This window comes from Sceloporus undulatus, chromosome 6 (genome assembly GCF_019175285.1).
Source record: "Sceloporus undulatus isolate JIND9_A2432 ecotype Alabama chromosome 6, SceUnd_v1.1, whole genome shotgun sequence".
NCBI classification, from domain to species: domain Eukaryota; kingdom Metazoa; phylum Chordata; class Lepidosauria; order Squamata; family Phrynosomatidae; genus Sceloporus; species Sceloporus undulatus.
This window is the reverse complement of record NC_056527.1, coordinates 117237877-117258754: the sequence shown is the minus strand read 5'-3', so window position 1 is coordinate 117258754 and position 20878 is coordinate 117237877. Positions and strand designations below refer to the sequence as shown.

The 20878-nt window shown below is 45.2% G+C and overlaps 1 protein-coding gene across 1 annotated transcript; it reads right to left on the bottom strand.

Annotated features, from left to right (window-relative positions):
• Positions 1-1879: 1879 nt before the first annotated feature.
• On the bottom strand, positions 1880-13774 carry LOC121932559 (monocarboxylate transporter 13-like). Its single transcript, XM_042471256.1, has 5 exons — positions 13617-13774; positions 11531-11746; positions 9359-9502; positions 7708-8481; positions 1880-4552 (listed from the first exon to the last, which is right to left on the bottom strand). The coding sequence occupies exons 2-5, from the start codon at positions 11739-11741 to the stop codon at positions 4290-4292; spliced, it is 1392 nt and encodes a 463-aa protein (XP_042327190.1). The 5' UTR covers positions 11742-11746; positions 13617-13774; the 3' UTR covers positions 1880-4289.
• Between the last annotated feature and the right edge of the window lie 7104 nt (positions 13775-20878).

Here is a 20878-nt window from a genome sequence, read left to right as displayed (position 1 = left end):
AACACAGCTACCCATGCATGTTTTCATTATATATGGGTCACATTATTTATACAGCCCTCCTTGTCCGTGGGTTTTTAATCCACAGATCCAAGCATCCACGGCTTTAAAATACTTTTAAAAATATAGAAATTCCAAAAAGCAAACCTTGATTCTGCCATTTTATACTGTATAAAGGACACTGTTTTATTTAAAGGGATGTGAGTATTTAAAGGGATGTGAGTATCTGCGGATTTTGGTATCCACAGGAGATTCTGGAACCGAACCACAGCAAATCCCAAGGCCCTACTGTGATGAATAGTGCACTCGCTCTTGCAGCCTATTTAAACACAGATTGAGTCTCATCAAATGCAACGTCTCCAGCTGTGATGGACTACTATTTCCATTGCCAACAAATCCAGAGGATAGGGATGATGGGGGTTGTTAGTCCAGCACAGCTGGAAGGACCCTGCAAGTTAGATTGCTCCTTTGAATGTTAGCCTCTCAACTATTCGTAATGGAGAGGAGAGGTTTCGACATGGATTTAGGATGGGGAGTCTAGTGTTGGTTCCTTTCGCTCCAAACTTTCTTTCTTAGAAAGAAAGGATCCTGCGGGGCTTTCTGTGTTATTATTGCAAAGGAGAGAAAACAAGACTCCAAAGGGCAAGAGAGATATTTCGGCTGGTGGCAAAGGGCCAAATGGAGATATCCCAGCTGCAGGATGAGTCAAAGTCCAACCTCGCTGGTGCTGTTTGGAGGTCTTGCATCTGCCAAACTATTAATGATGATTATTTTATTTTCTTCTTTCTTATGTCCAGCCTTTCTCCCAATGCAAGGCCTCAAAGGCTCCTCTCTCCTGGTTTTCTAGTTTCTAAGGGCCCTCCAGAGAGCTGGGAGGGGAGTCCCAAACCCTAGCCACCTTCATCCACAAAACCCCCCATTCTTATTCTAGGAGCCCCTGATGTCTGCACTCAGCTGGAAAGACTGAAGACTTCATCTGAGATAAACCCTGAATTCTGCTTTTGACCCAGTCTCGATACCAGTGATTCCCAAACTTTAGTCCCCCGAGTGTTTTGGACATAATCTCCCAGAAGCTCCAAGTAACTTGGGCAATAAGGAATTCTGGGAGCTGAAGTCCAAAACATCTGGAAGACCAGAGTTTGGGAACTACTGCTTTAAAAACACAGATCTGATTCCTCTTCAGCCTTCAGGTTTTGACTCTATATCAGCTAATCCTGAAGAACTGGGGTCTCCAGGTCAGGAATCATGAGATTTCAGGGCCAAAACCTGATGCCTATGGAGATGACCTTCTGATGTCACAGGCTCTGTGATGTCATCAAAGGTGGTGATGTCATTAAGTGCGATACATTAAACACCACCCATAACTACAGAGAGTATGCAGTTCAAATATATATCCGCACTGCAGAATTAAAGCAGTTTCACACCACTTTTGACATCCAGGGTTCCATAACATTGAGCCATGGCAGTTAAAGTGATGTCAAACTGCTTTATTTCTGCAGCGTGGATGCAGCCCCTGAGATTCCTCTCTTCAGCTTTTAGGCCAGAATAAGATCTGGGAAGCCTATGAAGAAGCCAGGATTATTACATTATGACCACTTTTGCTGGTCAGGACAATGGTTTCCAAACGTTGTTTTGCTGGAAGTTTTGCACTTCAGCTCCCAAGATCCCTAATAGCCAGGCTGGCTGGGGATGCTGGGAGCTGAGGCCATAAAGGCCTGGAGGGCCAACATTTTGAGAATTTTAGGATCTCCTGCAAAAGTCATGTGTGTTCAATGTATGAATATACAGGGTTGGTGTAGGAGAGTTCCAACTTTTGAACTTCACATTGTGCTTTGGTGCACAATTTGCTGAACCGTACATTAAAGCAACAAATACAATGCAGTTGATCATCAATTATTTACAGAGACAAAAGTGTTGCATCAAGGAGATTACAAAGCCAGCCGTGCCATTTTATAAAGCTTTCAGTTTTCGCAGTTAACAAAGGTCATCCTAGCAGAAATCTCTCCTGGGACTAGAGACTGAGTCCTCTCAAAGCAAGTAGGCTCTTTAATTCGGAGCTGTTTTCCTAGTCCTCTATTTCGAACTACAGGAATAAATTGAAAACGACAGTTCCTTCCAAAATGTCTTGGGTTCCTGGAGAGAAAGTGCCCAAACCTCTTTCATCATTGATCTCTTGTAAATTTTATTTTACAAATTTTTTAAATTACTAAACTAATAAATAAAAAAAGACAGACAAACAAGTGGTAACAGATATTTTCAAAAAAGAAAAGAAAAGCCTGGAAGGCTTTTTTTGAAGGAAGGAATGCTGTTCTTCCAAATACATTTTTAAAAATCCTTTTGTGTGTGTGTGTGGAAAACACAATATGTGATCTCCGACACCTAGCAGCAACCTCCAGACATACTGGACTACAACTCCCATCACCCCTATCCATGCCAGGTTGGTGTGGCATGATGCATTTGCAGAATGCCAAGTTTTGGGTGGCACCTCTGCTCTTCCAAGTTTGGTGGCAGAAAGAGGATGAAGTCCCTGTTGAAAATCAAGGAATTGGTCCCATAACTGTGCAGAAGAGAAGAGAAACAGGGTCACTTCCAGATAGCCTAGAGGTTGCCCAGTTTTAAGGGTTTGCAAAGTGACTGGACTACAGGTCCTCCAACTAATATCAGCCTTCAAGTGTACAGTTGGTCCTTAGAATTTGTGGGGAATCCGTTCCGCCCCCCCCCCCCCCCGAGTTCCAAAACTCGCACATATTCAAGCCCCATAGGCATGAATGCATTAATGTCAATGGGGCATTGTATGCATGCAAGCCCCATTGACATTAATGGCAGTCATCTTGCTGAGGATTTCCAAGTCTGTGGAACTCAAGTCGCAGACTTGGGAGGGTGACTGTACAGGTCTCGGAATGGCGCCTCCAACATGGCCACTTAACATGGCGGCTAGGGAGCTGGAGCCCCCAAAAGTAACTCTTCCCAGCTTCTGCTGCTTTTGGTTTCATGGCAAGGCTTCTGAACATAAATATACATAGGTACATACCCACAAAACAACTAAAGGTTGGCTGACATGGTAACCAAAGTGCCACCATTATGCAATCCAGCAATACCTTCAGTTCCCTTGCTATTTCCTGCAGCTGAACACAAGGGCCACAGAAGCAGCCTTGCACTCCGGCTGTAATGTACATGAGAGCGTGTCTCCCTCCGGAAATGTGCGAAGGTAGATTACCTTTTGTACAGCAGAAACAGGAATCAGGCAACCTTCCAGATGCTGCTGGAGTGCAACTCTCAGAATCCCTGCTGGAAAGGCCTGCTGGGAGTTGCAGTCCAATGATACCTCAAATTCTTGTTGCAGAGGAACAAAGAAAAAAAATCATAGTTTAGGGGTAGTGGGATGAAGTTAAGTACTAAAAAGAGGGAGAGCTTGAGGAAAGTTATTTTTTGGGGGGATCACATTTCCCAAAATCCTTCCGCCTACATGGCTAGTGAAGGATTCTGGGAGCTGTGCTCACCTCCAAAACAGAACATCTCCCAAGTTTTTATTCTTCAATAGGCCACGGTAAACATGTGATGTATTACGTTAAACACCACAACTGGAAAATGGACCTTCACAGCTTCTCTGTAAGTGGCACACAATATTTTTCTTCCTTTTGCTAAACACTCACCCAGGAGAATCCAGGACTTCAAGAAAAGTCTTAACCAGAAGAGTGTCAAATGAAAATTGGAGATGCCCATTTCTGAGCAGTGAGGGACAGGGGTATGGAGTCACCTACGATGATCAGAAAGAGGAGCAGAGTGGGATCAGGGCCAGACTTCCTAGTTCCAGTACCCTCACCCGACTTTGCTGGCTGGGGCTGATGGGAGTTGCAGCCCAAGTACTTCTGGACGAGGGTCAGGCATTCCCTTCTCTCTGCAACAGGCATTTTCCTAGGTTCCAATATCAATCCCAAGTTAAACCTCCATAATAATAATGAGTGTGTTTTTGTGCATCCCAACAATTGTGGGTGGCTCAGAGGAAAGGTGGAACAGTGATTAAGGCACAGACACAAACAGTACTCTAACTGGGAGCTGCAACAGACAATCTTTCTCATTCCTTGGATGAGACTTTATGAAAACACACCCACACCATGTTTGGAAAAGTTCCCCTTTCTTTCTGGATCACAACTTCCAGACTGCTGGCTGGGAGATTGCAGACAGCATAGTTTTAAAAAAGGGAATATTTTTCAAGCATGGCACACAGATACACTGGTCCCAACAGAACTCCAGTGCTATCTTGGTTCCTCCAGAGGACATCCAGTCACCAATCAGGATTCAAACTCCTTCTCAGGCATGACCTTGTAAGGATGGCCGTTTTCAGGAGAGACGACCATCACAGGAACAGGTGCCTGTGCTGCCAAGGGAGAGCCTTCCCCTGCTTCGGCCTTGGCACTGGGTTCTTGCAAAGCCAGTGGAGCCAAGCAGGTGAAGAAGTTGGGCATAGTAACCAGAACTAAGCTGCCGGTTAAGAGGAAAGACCCAGCAGCCAAGAACGAGACGACGTAGTCACCTGTTACATCCCTCAGAAAACCTGGGAGAAAGAAAGAAAGAAGAGCAGGTAAGTTAGAATGACCAAATCTAGAACCCAAGCTCTGAGGCAAATGTGCAAGACAAACCTAGAACCCAAGTTCCAAGACAAACCTAGAACCTACAATTAGTGACCCCTTCACCGCTAAATACAACCACTGATCACAGACTGGATCATGAAGAGGAATGGACAAGATGACACCTTTTTGATGTTGTCTGACTATAACTCCCACCATCCCCTATCCAACATGGACATTGGTGAGGAATGCTGGGAGTTGCAGTCCAACAACCTCTGGAAGGTCACACTGTACCCACCCTTCTTCTTGGTGGAAATGTGGATGCTGGCTAGAGTAGACATGGTTTAGCTCAGCTTTTCCAACTGTGATGTCCTCTGTACTTGGCTTGGGGATTCTGGGACTTATAGTCCAACATTATCAGGACACCAGGTTGTGAAAAAGACTCACCTATGTCCTGCATTGAGTGATTAATTTCTAGGTGAATGGATTTAGCCATATTTAGCCCATGTTCAATAGCACTCTTGATGATTACAACACAGGTTTCACCCAGACAGAACCCACTTTTAACCAAGCACTGAATTCGACTGAATCTTATGACTCAAAATAATTGTTCCAGTGTTCATTACAATTTTCTTTTAGGAAAAAATATGTTTTTTTTGGGGGGGGGGGGTACATCTGATGGTTGAAGCTGAAATCAGATTACAAAACTTTCCTAGAACAATTGTTAAAACAAGGCCCGAGGTCAAAGATATCATCATGAGTACTAATTACACAACTTCTAATTATAGTCGCTGAATACATTAATAGCAGTTTAGGGTGATGAGAAATGAACTAATTGTTTCTACAGTATTCTGTCGGTGGTATAAATTCTACCCCTCGGCTTTCCCTCTAAATGCAAGACAGAGAAGGTCAATGAATAGAAAATTTGGGGAGATTGAATAGATATGAAGTCCATGGAGGAGTCTGGATATAAAGACCAAGGATGAACAAAAATTATTTGATGTACAGAAAATTAATCTAAAACCCATTCAGAATAATTGATCAGTGTTATCTTCCTTCTAATGAAACCTTTCTCTCTGAATATGCATTAAACAGCACAGATATTATATTACACTATAAGGTCCTTCTACTATGAGATAACCATGAAACAGAATTTCCTAACTCATGATTTCAACTGTGGTTCCTGCCATTAAAACGGAGTTCATCAGAGAAACCATTTAAGTCAGGATTTGAATTACAATTTGATTTAAGTCGGGGTGGGGAAATATATGGCTGGAGGAAGGCTGTTTTCTCAGAAAAGAGAATTTGCCTCAAAATGCCCCTTGGAAGATCCAAGGGCCAGATTTAGCCTTGTATGCACCTATTTGTTTAATGTTCTCTGTGCTGTTTGTAACTCTGGTGTTAGTTTAATTTTATATTTAATATTTATAACGTTCTCATGATCTGAATTGTTTCGCTGTATATTTTAAACTTTGAAAGAAACTTTGGCCCAGCACAGACTTCTGCAAAATGTCAGTCTGGGGCCAATTTTAGGGCTTGGGAGTGCAGTGCGTCCGCACGCTCCCAAGCTCTACTTTGCACCGCTGGTGCCATCATGGCATGGCTCCATCCACATGGGGACCATCATGATGATGCAGGTGCAGCGCAGTGTCCAAACATCACCACGCTATGTGTATGTCATCAGTGTGTGCTAGTGCGCCAATGGCGCAACGATGGCACCTGGCACTCAGACTACAGAGAACCTGCTTTCAGTGGGTTCTTTTTAGTCCTGATGGAGGCTGCAGTGTTTGGTTGGTGCAGCCTCCTTGCATCAGAAAAATGGGCAGCCACAGGCTGCCCTTTTGGGGCAGTCTCTTGAGCCCCTTTGTTAAGAAAAGATATAGAAAGAAACTTTAACTGTAAGAGAAAAGATATATATACGTATTATTATTGTAGTCAAGTTCTCTGTATCCACAGATTCGTGATCCATGGATTCAACCGTCCATGGCTTGAAAATATTCCAAAATATAAAGTCCAAAAAGCAAACCTTGATTTGCAATTTAATATAAAGGATACTCATTTACTACACCCATTGTATATAATGGGACTTGAGCATTCACAGATTTGCATCCATGGGGGGGTCCTTAACCAAACCCAGCAGATACCAAAGTAGTCTGGAAGCTGTGTATGGGGCGGGTGCATGTATGGGAGAAGTCCTGTTGGCTTGCTATATATATATACACACACACAACACACACACATACACAGACAGACAGACACACACACACACACAGAATCTGCCCTCCACATTTGTGATTTGACTTTTGTGGATTTTATTAATCACAGTTTTGACTAATTGTTCTCTTTAGGTATGCTAGATCCTCCAGCGCAAAATCTGCCAGAAGGGACCATAGAGACACACCGGAGGACCTACAGATTCCTAGAGAAAACACTTCTCTATGCATTTGTAGGTCCTCCAATGCATTCTTGGTCAGCTTCTGCCAGAAGATGCCACAAAGTTGCGCTGGAGGACCTAGAGTCCCTAGAGGACTCTTTCAGGTAAAAAAATAGTGGTCTCTTTATTTGCAGTTTTTCCATCTTTTTCATGGGGTCCTTGCCCCATCCCCAGAAAATGTGGAAAGAAATGTACTTGCTATTGCTACTGTACACACACACACACACACACACACAAGCAAACCAACTGTGTCTGTGTGTGTATGTATATACATATATATATAGACACACTAGAAAGCAAATCTATATAACCCCCCCCTCTCTCTCTCTATATATATATATATATATAAACAAAACCTATACATTTCTCTCTCTCTTTCTCTCTATACATATATATACATCCAAACCAAATCCATATAAACAAAACCTGTACATTTCTCTCTCTCTCTCAAAAGAAACATATATAGATTTTGTTTACTGGTACATGGATTTGCTTTGAGGCATGTGTGTGTGTGTATGTGTATGTATAAAAATTACAAAATTATAAAATAAAAATTAAAAAATAATAACCTATTTTGATTTGTGTGGATGACTCCACTTCAGCTCCCTAAGTTCTTCCAGGAGGCCAATATGGCCCCCTAAGTCCAAAAAAGCACCCCTGGTTATTTTTTGGTGGGTAGTGCTGTGGATTAAGGGATCTCCTGCCTACCAGAGAGGGGTGACCCCAGGAGGCCTCCGATGCTCTCGATCATTTGCAGGAGCCCCATAGAGCTGAAGATGTTCCCAATGCCCACGATCTCTGGAATGATGGAGAAGACCACGGGCGTGAGGGCTCCGGAGAAGAACCCGTAGCCGAGGCTGATGGCCACCAGGAGAGCATAGGTGCGGCCCCATGGAATCAGCAGTAAGGCGACACCCGTCAAGGAAGTCCACGTCACCAAGATGTGGATCAAGCGGAAAGCCCTGCAGTTCCCCAGCCAGCCAGAGAAGAGGCGGCCGGAGAGGTCGGCCACAGCTGCCACGGACATTAAGAAGGCAGCCTGGTACTCGTCAAAGCCAAGCTCCCTGGCCCGGGCCACTAAGTGGACGTAGGGGATGAAGTAGCCAGTGTTGACAAGAGTAACGGCCAAGACGAAGCGCATGAAAGGCCAGTGGAAGAGGAGGTGTAGGCCAAAGAGAGAGGACAACTTCTTCCAACATGGCTTTTCGGGGTCTCCACCCAACGGACAAGAGAGGTCCTCCTTGAGGGTCAGTGGCCGGATGAGGGCACCACACACAATCAGGTTGAAGGACATGCCGGCTACGATCATGAGGGCCCCACGCCAAGCATAGGTGTCCACCAGGAGTTGGAAGAGCGGGGAAAAGGCAAAGGAAGAGAGGCCCACACCAGTCAAGGCCAGGCTGGTGGCCAGCGTTCGCCGCTTCTTGAAGTATCGGGCCACTGAAGCCAGTGAAGGTGTGAAGACCAAGGCCCAGCCAAAACCTGGCAAGAGATGGAAGTGCAAGTAAAGGATGTTACCATGGACGACATCTACGCCCCATTTCCCTTTTCCAAGATGGCAGGCTTCAAACTAAATGTTCCCTCAAGTGGTCTTCTAGGTTGGGAACACCAGGGCCAACGTCTCCCACACACCACCCTTACCCTCAATAGTCCAATATATTTTGCCAGGTCTTCTAAGGAGACCCTTGGCAGCCATTTTGAAAGAGACCTTGCTGTTCTCTCACACCAGCTAATTTTGCATCTTCATAGGAAAACCTGTTTTTCCCGTTATCTCTTTGGTAACTAAACCTGAGTAACTGAACTTTAGCTGATTTATTGCGAAGACTGGCTTTTCTTCTCCAACCTTCCCTTGTTCACCTGCATTTCAGCCCCCTTTTTTAAAAAAACACTCCCATCCTCGAAGCAAAATAAAATTGAGCAATTACATTTCAATGAACTAAGTAATATGATGAACAAAATACAGACTGACTTCACTTAATGCAGCCTTTCCCAATCAGGAGCGATCCAATCGTGGTGGACTACACCACCCACCATCCCCAGCCACTGTGGCTAGGGATGATGGGAAGTATAGTGGGACACAGCCAGAGGTTTGGGGGACAGCTGATTTTGCATAACATATTCCCCCAAGCCTCCGACTGTGTCCAACTATACCTCCCATCATTCCCCAGCTGCAGAATGAGGGTCTCTCCAAAATGCAGATTGTTTTTAACCTGGTGGATCCTGCTGTGATAATACAGAGAAATCTATTCTTAAAAAGCACAACTATACTTGGGATTTTGGAAGACTGTAGTTCCAATCTCTGGATAGGCACAGGTAACTGGTCTGTATGCAAAGGATGCTGTTTTCACTGGGAACTTACCTGACAGAAGCCCAATGCAGAGGTACAGGTGAGCCAGGCAGGTAGCAAATGAGGCCAACAGAAACCCCAGGCCAGAGAAAAACCCGCCGGCCATGATGACGGCGCGCGCACCATAGCGAGAGCTTAAGGCGCTGCCCACCGGGCCTGTCAAAGAAGGACAAATCCATTAGCACCTTTCTATCATGCCAGGGTTGGGAGCTGTGGGACTTTCCAGCTGTTGCTGGACTGCAGCTCTCAGCATTCTGCATCATTGGCTTTGCTAGGGCTGATGGGGGTTGCAGTCAAACAACGACTGGAGAGCTGCACGATTGCCACGCTTGTGTTACATGGAGCACTGTTTCCACACTGACTGCAAGTAGTACCACATCATGGCTTTAATTCCTTCTCCTGAAAGTTTAAGTCAAGTAAGGAACTGATTAAATTCTTGCTTTAATTTAATACCTTTCTTAGGGGGAAAAATATCACCTTCCAGTTCTTCCAGAGACATTTCATACTGTGCCAAGATCCTATCTCTGAACCTACCTCTCCATTCATTACAGCTGTGAAAAAGCCTAGAGTAGACTAATACAATGCTCTCTCCATGGGGCTGCCTTGCAAAAATGCTCAGAAATACAGGCTGAGTCTCCCTTATCTGCTTGGGACCGGAAGTATTTTGGAGTTTTTCAGATTTGGGGATATTTGCATCTGCCTAACAAGATCTCTTGGAGATGGGACCTAAGTCTAAACATTAAATTCATTTATGTTTGGTATACACCTTATAAACATAGCCCAAAGTTAATTTTATAGATATTATTTTTGAAATTTGTGTGTGTGCATGAAACAAATTTTGAACCACCAGAAAAGCAAAGGTGTCTCTGTCACAGCCATCCATGTGGACAATTTTGGATTTTGGAATTTTAGATAAGGTGACCCTCTGTTTATTGACCAAGGTATTGTATTGAATCATAAAGAATTATGTCTATCTGAAAGACTTGAAATTACTCTGGAGCGGAAGTCTTTGACTATTAGCCTATAGTGGAAATCTCTGAATAAGCGCTCAGTAGAAACATGGACATGTGAATCTGGAATATGGCTTTTAACAACAATAACAACAAAAAGCTAACTTCTTCTGTGATATAGAACTGGCAACAAACAGAAACAATGTTTTCAATGTTTGGTTTCCATTTATTGAATTTGTTAATAATTCATCAGAATTTGCTCTTTCGCTGGGATCACATGTTATGGAGAGATATAATTTCCAGAAGGAACCTAGGGTCAAATATATGATCTAGGTCAGAATGTCTCAACAGACGATTGCTTAATGTGTGTGTGTCTCTCTGTGTGTGTTTTTGTCTGTGTATGTATGTATACACACACACACACACACACACACACATATACAGTTGGTCCTTTGTTCCGGACTGCCCCACAAAAATGGAGGCTCGTGCCTATTCAAGCCCCATAGGCTTGAATGGGGCACATCCCCGTGCGTGCGGCATTGAAAGCGAAGGTCCCCCCTCTGCGGATATTCAAGGTCACGGATCTCAGATCCGCAAGTTAGGAAGGGGGACTGTGTGTATATATGATATATTATTTTAAATCACAGCCTCCTAGCAAGGCAAATCCAGCCCTCTCTGTGATCACTGCCTTGACTCCTATTTTTGGGAGAAGGCAAGGTATAATTGTAAGAAACAAAAATGTGAAGGCTTCCACCACATCACAGCAGCCACAGCCAAAAGACGTTTTTTCAGCACATAGAGGATCATAATTTCTCCCTATGTTGTTGTTGTTGTTGTTGTGTACCTTCAAGTCATTTTTCTCATTTATGGCAATCTTAAGGTGAACTTATCACTGGGTTTTCTAGGCAGGTTTTTTCAGAGGAGGTTTGCCATTGCCATCCTTGGGGCTGAGAGAGCGTGAATTGCCCAAGGGCACCCATTGGGTTTCCATGGCTGAGCTGAGAATTCGAACCCTGTTCTGCCAATGTCCTAGTCCAAGGCACAAACCACTACACGATGCTGGCTCTTCTTGACCGCCTACAAAATATTTTACTTCTTTGGACTATAGCTCCCAGAATCCCTCAGCCAGCTACAGTTTTGTACTATGGCTTTGTAGTCCTAAACAGCTCTTGCAAATTTGGCCCATAAGCTCCCAAGGAACTGAATCCTCCTTCCCTCCCTCATTCGGACTAACTAGCAAATTGTTGCACAGCGATCCCGATGGATGTGATCCAGGAGATGCGTCCCGACAACTCTCCAAAGTGGGTCACGAACTCCACAAAGAAGACCCCAAAAGAGCGGATCACGCCGAAGACCAAGGCGGACTGGAGGAAAGCCGCTAGCACAATCATCCATCCCCAGCCTCCATCAGGGGCCTCCGCCTGGACCACAACCGGCACCGGCATGGATCCTGCAGGGATAAAGGATGGTGATAATACAGAGAAAACTATTCTTTAAAAGCACAATTGTACTTGGGAGTATTGGATGCGGATTTTGGAAGACCAGGGTTCCAATCCCTGCTCAGCCATGGAAACCTCTTGATTGATTTCATGCAAGTCACACTCTCACAGCCTCAGGGGAAAGCAATGGTGGCAATCCTCCTTGGAAGAAATCTTGCCCTAGGAAGGGGAGAAGGGTGCAGTGGTTTAAGTGTTGGGCTAAGATCTCAAGAGACCAGGGTTCAAATCCCCCTTTGCCCAAGGAAAATTACTGAGTGATCTTGGGCAAGCCATACTCTCTCAACCTCAGAGGAAGGCCATGGCAAACCAAAGAAATCTTGCCAATGAGAGCCAGCATTTTGTTGTTGTATAAGTGCTGGACAAGGGCCTATTCAAACTACAAAATAACCTGTTTTGGAAACTGGGTTATTTCCCTGTTGTTCAAACTTGCACCGATTGTACTCAATGCAGTTTGTTGCGGGAGGCAACCGAAAAGTCCATTTAAACCAGTGCATTTGACACTGGATCCCACTGGAACCACAACAATCTGCATCTCTGATACTGTGAGTAAGCTATCGGATCAATTCGGATCGCCCAGCCACCGTTCAGGAAATGGAGGCGCTTCCATTTTGATCTAAAACAATGGCAAATGAGAACTTCAGACTGGATTTAAACGCCATGGAGAGATTCACTGCCTTAAAATGTAGTGGGAACTGTTAACTGATTTTGAATTGATTCACAGATGTGAATCTCTCCGTGCAAAAAATGTAAGTATGACTGGCCCCAAGGACTCCCATTTTGGAAGAAAGGTGGGATATAAATCCAATAAATAAATCAGTCTCTAGGAGATCCTGGTTCAGCTGTGGAAACCCACTGGGTGACACTGGGCAAATTACATTCTCTCAACCTCAGAGAAAGGTCACGGCAAACCTCCGCAGACTAAATCTTAAGCACTAATGTGGTCTAGAAGTGTTGGTCTAGGGCTCTGGGAGACCAAGGTTCAAATCCCACGCTGGGCCCTGCAAATCCTTGGAAAAGTCACACTCTCAGCCCCAATGGAAGGCAACAGCAAACCTTCTAGGAATAAACCTTGCTATGAAAACCTGTGACTTGAAGGCACACAGCCACAAATGGTAGGTGGGATTTTCATGCTGAGCCAGGGTGATTCTTCCGTTTCGCCAAAGTGGTGTCTGCAATGTAGATACAGCCTATATTGTATGGCTGCATCTACAGTAGGCCCTCCATATTCATTTGGGTTAGGGGCACAGGACCCCCGTGAAAGTGGGAAAGCCACAAATAAAAACTGTGTGTGTGTGTGTGTATAAAACCTGAGACAACACCTCTCTAGGAATCTCCAGTTTCTCCAGCACAACTCTATGGTCAACATCCATCAGATGTTGACCACAGACCTATAAATACCTATAAATAACCACTGCAACTCTGTGGTTAATTTCCACTAAAGTTGCATTGGAGGATATTCCTAGATCTGTGAATCATCAAACTTGCAAAAGTCAAAGCTGCAAATGTGGAGGGCTGACTGTACACTGCAGAATTAGAGCAGTTTGATGCTGTCATGGCTCTGTGCTATGGAATTCTGGGATTTGTAGTTTTGTGAGATATTTAGCCCTTTCTGGCAGTGCCACAATAAACTACAAATCCCAGGATCCTATAGCATGGAGCCAGGGCAATTAAGCAATGTCAAACTATGCTGTTTCTGCAGTGTAGATGCACCCTGGGTCTCCTTGGGGTCATTGGAGGAGAGGTGAAAGAGAAAAGTGAAAAACATACAGAAACTAGGAAGGAGGCCAGTGCCCTCCAACTGATCTATTTGCAGAGACTCACCCCTTGGTCAGCTGCAGCAAAGCCTGGATCTGCTTTCCAAAAGCTTCTGGGCCATGGAAGGGAATCCAGTGGAGCTAGAGATCCAGAGATCTGTCTTTTAAAGCTTGATCAGGAAGAGGAGGAGGAGAGCAATGACTATATTGTTTAGCCAAAGGCCCCTGTTTTAAAAATGACAAAAGAGAAAAAACAGCTTTAAAAACAGGAACCCCCCCCCCCCCAAAAAAAAAGCTGGAAACATTTGTAAGGATGGAGGGCAGGAAAGCTCTTCTTGGTCTGCTCTGACCAAAGAAATTAAAGATATAAATAAATATAAATAGATAGATATAAATAATGCAACAGAAGCACCTGAAGGGGAGAGGATTAGTGGGGGAATAGGAAAGCTCTTTGTGGTCTGAACTGGCCAAAGAAATTAAAAAGATAATTAAATGTCAATCAATACATATAAATAATGGAACAGAAATGTCTGAAGGGGAGAGGATCAGGGGTTAAATGGTAATAAATAAATGTGGGGGTGGGATAGGAAAGCTCTGAATGGTCTGCATTGACCAAATGAATGGATATATATATATATGTATGTATGTATGTATGTCATGGGCCAGAAACGTCTGAAGGGGGGGGGGGGGAGGGGTTATGGGGGGGGGAGGAATAGAAAAGCTCTGAATGGTCTGCCTTGACTAAATGAATTAAAGATACAAATAAATATGACTAATGCAACGTTCCCAGCTGTTTCCTCCTCCTCTGGAGGGGAGAGGATCAGGGGTCATAAAGGGCAACTTTCTGCATGATGGGTCTTGCAAGCATCCACAGCCCAGACCACCCCCCTGGTTTAAACTGTAACCCTCCCCCCCCATTGAAAACCCTTACCTTTCCTCCCCCTCCCTCGACCCCCAAAGCCCTGGCATGGATGCATCGGGCGTTTTTGCACCCGAGGAGACCCCCCTTTCTCTTGCAAAGCCCCCTTTTTCTTCCTCCAAAGGGAGGGAGCATAGGGACCCCCCCCGAAAGGTCCCCAGTTGCAGCGCACGTACCGCCAGCAGCGATCAAAGGCAGCCGAGGAGATACAAGGTTGCAGGATTCGAAGGGGGCGGGGCTTGCAAGAGGAAGCCACGCCCCCTCCATCCCAGAGGCTCTTTGATCAGGGCTCCAAAAAGGCTTAGGACGGCGCAGGCGCAGAAGGAGCAGCAGAGGTTGAATTAGGACACCCACCAGGGAACTCTTGCTTCCGAGGAAACCCATTGGTTTGAGCGTTGCAAGCTCTGGGTGCCTGGAAAGCGCCTCAGGGTGCATCTGCACGGTGGAAACAACGCGGTTTGAGCACGCTTTAAAGGCTATAAGCCCCATGACCTATGTAAATATTGTACTTTTGCAAGGTCTCTGACAAAGACTGATGTTGCCTCACCAAAAGGAAGCTCTGTGGAATCCTAGAATGTGTAGTTCTGCAGGGTCTCTTTTTAGCCTTCTTTGACAAAAGAGTAATGTTGCCTCATCAAAGGAAGTTATGTGGAATCCTGGGATTTGTAGTTCGACAGGATCCTTTTAGCCTTCGCTGCCAAAAAAGTGAGGGTGCCTCACCAAACAAACCCCCATGGCATCCAGAGATTTGTAGTTTTATTGCAGACATATTTTTGCAACCCAACATCAAAGGTGTGTGTTCCTCCAGCCCTCTTTCACCATCCTCTCAATGCTGATGCTGCTAAAGAAACCTGTACCTGTCAGAGGGTGAGAAATCATCATTGTGCACTCAAACCACTGCACCATGCTGTCCCAGGTGAAGTATGCCTGAGCTTTAATTCACCTATGGCTGCATCCACAATGGATAAATAACCCAGTTTGGTACCGCTTTAACTGCCCCTCCACTTTGGGCCCACAACAACACCTTCAGGCAGGCAGGCAGGGTGCATTCTGTGACTGCAAGCGTCCCACCGCCGCTCCCTTCTGCGTCCTTCCTCCATATTCTTCAGAAACTCAGCCCTGGCGTCTGGGGAGTGTGTTTTTCTTCAAGGCCCTTAAGGAATAATCACTATTGTTTCTGGCTGGGCCTAGGCTTTTGCCGCATGGAAATACTGTTTAAAAAATCTGAATTCCAAATAGCAAGCCCTGATTTTGCCATTTTATGTAAGGGACGCCAGGCACCCTCCTCTGCCAGCCAGGCTGACTCTGCCATGGGGCGTCTGAAGCTTCTGATGCCTGCCAGCCTGTTCTTAAAATCATAGAATCATACAGTTAGAATCAGAGGATCATAGAGTTGGAAGAGACCACTAGGGCCATCCAGTCCAACCCCATTCTGCCATGCAGGAACTCTCAGTCAAAGCATCCCCATTGACCAATGGCCATCCAGCCTCTGTTTAAAGACCTCCAAAGAAGGAGACTCCACCACTCTCCAAGGAAATTTGTTCCACTGTCAAATAGCCCTTACTGTTGAGAAGTTCCTCCTAATGTTGAGCTGGAATCTCTTTTCCTGGAGCTTGCATCCATTGCTCCATTGGGTCCTAGTCTCTGGAGCATCAGAAAACAATATGACATCCCTTCAAGTATTTAAACAAGGCTGTCATATCACCTCTTGTCACCTTTCTATATTGCTTCATACTGAACTAAGTAGTCTCTAACCAGTCTACAATGTGTAAGCCAATTGTCCTCAACAAACTGGGCACTCATTTTAGCGACCTCCTCAGAAGGATGCCAGGCTGAGTCGACCTTGGAGCTGCTGTCTGATCGAACTCACAACCTTGTGGCTGTAAGTGAGCGGCTGAAGTACCAGCATTTAATCACTGCGCCAACTGGGCTCCCTTAGCTCCCAGAAGCCCTTCCCAGCTTGGCCAGCAGTAAGGAATTCTGGGAGCTGAAGTCCAAAACATCTGGAGGACCAAAGTTTGGGAACCGCTGCATTAAAAGAATAAAAGGCAATTGAAAGGAAAAAGGGCTTTAAAAAATGCCATTCGAACAGTACAGATTAACCAGCCTGTTTTTAAAACACTATTTGTTTTCAGAGCCTGTCTGAAGAAAACCGTCTTAGCCACAGAGCTATGGAAACTTGTCCTCTGCTGACCTGGGAGCTTCATCTTCCAAGCACTGTTGCTTGTTTCATTTGAGGTTTTCCAAAGTTAAAAGGCTTCTGGTGCGGTTTACCGTTGCCTTCTTCTGCACAGTACTAACAGCTGTTAGCTACAGTGTCCCTGCTGCTGTCTCTGAGGCTGCATCCACATTGCAGAAATAATCCAGTTTGACACTGCTTTGACTGCCATGGCTCAATGCTATGGAATTCTGGGAACTGCAGTTTGCTGTGGCACCAGAGCTTAGATGGGGAAGAGAAGGTTAAGGGGTGATATGATAGCCCTGTTTAGATATTTGAAGAGATATGATATATTATTGAGGATGGAGCAGGCTTGTTTTCTGCTGCTCCAGAGAATATGAAATGGAGCAATGGATGCAAACTACAGGAAAAGAGATTCCACCTCAACATGAGGAACTTCCTGACAGTAAGGGCTGTTCAACAGTGGAAGATGCTGCCTTTGAGTCTCCTTCTTTGGAGGTCTTTAAACAGAGGCTGGATGGCCATCTGTTGGGGTTGCTTGGATTGAGAATTCCTGCATGGCAGAAGGAAGTTGGACTGGATGGCCCTTGGGGTCTCTTCAAACCCTATGATTCTATGATTCTATGAAAGGAAGTGCCAGATCATTTTAATTGCGCCCTCAGGGGCATCCTTAAGGTCTGAAGGGGGTGCAGACTGCACCAGGTGACACCTTAATGGGGTGACACCACTGTTCCCTAAACATCTGCCTTTTGTGGCTGTGGCATTTGCCTTTGAAACCCTGAAGCTCAGTGGAAAAGATAGTGTGAGTAGAGCGAAGCTAAGTAGGGGGAGAAAGGAGAGGCCCCAGTTTTTTAAATTTAAATATTTAAAAAGGTGATTAAATTTTTAATTTTTTAAATATATATTCTTTTAATTTTTAAAATTTTAAAATAAAAAATAAAAATTTAAGTATTTTAAAATTTAAATTTAGAATAACATTTTAAATTAAAAAATTAAAATGTTAATGCTTTTGATTTTTTTTAAAAAAACACATCTTAACAAACTTTCACTTTAGCCACATGAAACTATGTCCATGTAAATGCATTTAGTTCTGTCTATGATACTGTAACTTATAGCTCTCGTTTTAATTTGGCTCGTTGTTTATGTCTGAACTATTGCCATTAGATTCAGTGATAGATGGGTATTACGGTTTATGAGTAACACTACCATAGTAGAAAGAGACATGACTGAGGGTTGTGTATGGTGTGGTATGGGAGGAGGCCAAGGGGGTGCTGACACCATGAGTTTACACAATGGGTGATGCCAGCCCTAGTGATGCCGCTCATTGCCCCCATTTTGCAGGTGGAAAGCTGAGGCCAACAGAAGAGCCATCAAGTAAGCAGAGGAAAGAAAATAGCACAAGAGACAGTTGAGCAAAACAATGATGACAGAGTGTGTCATCTGAGATGTGGGTTGATGGTGAGGGTGGTGATAGCAGGATGAAGAGGTAGATAAGTGTGGAAAATGCATCAAAATAGGGCTGGAAATAACTGCTTGGCCCCTGATGCCTATTGAGCTGGTGGGAAGGAAAGTGGAGTAATTGCAAATGAAGTCAAGGACTCACCAGGCACAGCGATAACTGCACCTTAAGTTGCAAAGTAGTGTCCTCTGTTGCAAAAACAAGGTGTGCCTGTCACCCCTCTTGTATGCAGGCACAGCTCTGTTGGGGAAAAGGTGGGCAGGCCACCACCTTCCCAAAAAGTAAGCTGCCCCAATGAAATAGAGGTACAGTACCACCTCCAAATGTTGCAAACAGACCGCCTTGCAGTGGAGGCTGACAGGGCAGTGAATCAATGGCAGGCTTTCCTCCAAATCTGAAAAGAGCTATTCAAGGTCTTGAAACTCTCTTCTTCCTGCCTTCAAATAGATTCACCATCTTGGTTGAAGTTCATAGCAAATCCCAAAGTCGCTTTATCACCTGTTGCTGCTGTTGCTTCCTCCTCTTTGATCCATGGGTAGAGGCGGGTAAGAAATAACAACAACAACAACAACAACAACAATGAATGATGGGGGGAATCAGAATGATGGGTGGCAGGGAATCAGACCCTTGAGAGGATCTAGGTACTACAGAAAAACTTTCAGGAGAGCTTCTTGCAGTCCGTGTTTTGGAATAGGTAGGGAAAGTGTGCTCTGAGGGTCACATGCAGTCCTCATTGGACTGTTGTTGTGGCCCTGGGCCCTCCCAGGGATCAAAAGTTTTGCCCCTTAATACTCCTCTCTAGGGCTTCAACAAATTATGGCTCCCAGAATTCCATAGCATCGAGCCATAGCAGTTAAAGTGGGGTCAAACTGGATTGTTTCTGCAGTCCAGATGCAGCCTAGGTCTTGGCATGCCCTCAGGTCAGCATGACACACGTAACTTCCTAGCCTCCCCAGGTCATCATGACTTCCCTAAAATGGTGAGGGGTCTGGAAACCATGAAGCCGTATGAGGAGAGACTGAGGGAGCTGGGGATGTTTAGCCTGGAGAAGAGAAGGTTAAGGGGTGATATGATAGCCCTGTTTAAGTATTTGAAAGGATGTCATATTGAGGAAGGTGCAAGCTTGTTTTCTGCTGCTCCAGAGACTAGAGCATGGAATAATGGATGCAAGCTACAGGAAAAGAGATTCCAGCTCAACATTAGGAGGAACTTCTCGACAGTAAGGGCTATTTGACAGTGGAACAAATTTCCTTGGAGAGTGGTGGAGTCTCCTTCTTTGGAGGTCTTTAAACAGAGGTTGGATGGCAATCTGTCGGGCATGCTTTGAGGGAGAGTTCCTGCATGGCAGTTTGGGGTTGGAATGGAGGATGGCCCTTGGGGTCTCTGATGATCCTATGACCTCTCAAAACATGCCTAAAGCTAGATATTAGTGATGAAACCCCTTATCCAGCCAGAGGAGTTTAGGGTATGCTAACACCCTCTGCAATTTGGGGCTCACTTTGAGAAATCCTCCTTACCCCATTCATCTGTAATTCCCTATATAGGGCCAGTGAGGTTACAGGAAGGAAAAGACCGGAAGCAGAGGATGGATGGGCCTGGCTTTGCCAAGTGGGCAGTTGTGGGGCATTGTGCCATGGGGTGACTCATCTGTGGTGGTGGTGGAGGAGGAGGAGGAGGAGGAGGAGGAGGAGGAAAGGCTGGCTGGATCATGGCCTCCGCACCTGTTTCCTGTCCTCTGGGTGTGTTGTCTTTGGACATGATCCTGCCCTCCCTCACTTTGCTGCTGCCTCTTCCCCCTCCTCCCACACAGGATATCCAGAGGAACTGGGCCTCTGCCAAGCGCACCTCCAAAGGAGACCCAACTGACCACCCCGTGACAGCAAGAAGCTAAAAATACAGCCCTGTGAAAACAGGAATGAGGAGGTCAAATGGGCTAGGAAAGCAGAGCTAGGCTCCATCCAAGCTGCAGAAATCATCCTGTTTGACACCACTTTAACCACTATGGGTCCATGCTATCGGAATCCTGAGATTTGTAGTTTGGTGAGCTAGTTTAGCCTTCTCTGTTGGAGAGCGCTGGTGCCACAGCAAGCTACAAATCCTAGGGTTCCATAGGATGGAGCCATGGCAGTTAAAACCTTTCCGTCATCCATTGTAAAGTCAACTCTTGCTTTAACCTTGTTGGGTGAGCCACCTTGGGTCAAGAGAAAGGACGATTATAAAGAAAAGAATAGAAAAGAAAATGCAATGGAGAAAAGAAAAAACCCTGCATTTTAAGTGTTGGGAATTCCACCTGGTTTGCTCTTAACCATGGATGGTTGGCCAGGCCAGCCATGCAGGGAATCTGGGTGTTTTGCTCCTTCTTCGTGGCCAAGGGTCACTTTGGAAGATGCTGGCTTTGCAATATGGGCAGTTCAAGGAACTGGGTCAGTCCAAAATGCTTAGTCAGTGTGAATTTAGATTTGTGGCAGAGGGCATACTTTCCAACTGTCTTGATTTGGCAGGGACAATCCCAATGAATCCTCTGCTGTTCCACTTTTTCCAATTGGTTTGAAAATGTCCTGGTTTCTGCTCTCCTCCTCTTCCTTTTCCCTTTGGTCCTCAGCTCATTTCAATTGTTGCAAACTGAGGCTGCATCTACACTGGAGAAATAATCCCGTTTGGCACCACTTTAACTCTTTCTGGCTCAAGGCTATGGAATTCTGGGAGTTGGAGTTTGTTGTGTGGCCCAGAGCGGAACACTCCCAGAACTCCATAGCCTTGAGCCAAACCAGG

Coding starts and splice junctions, on each gene's coding strand:
- LOC121932559 (XM_042471256.1), bottom strand. CDS start 11,741: ATGCCGGTGCCGGTTGTGGTCCAGGCGGAGGCCCCTGATGGAGGCTGG. Junction 8,482..9,358: donor CTGCATTGGGCTTCTGTCAG/GTAAGTTCCCAG, acceptor ATCTCTTGCCAG/GTTTTGGCTGGGCCTTGGTC. Junction 4,553..7,707: donor CCTGGGGTCACCCCTCTCTG/GTAGGCAGGAGA, acceptor TCTTTCTCCCAG/GTTTTCTGAGGGATGTAACA.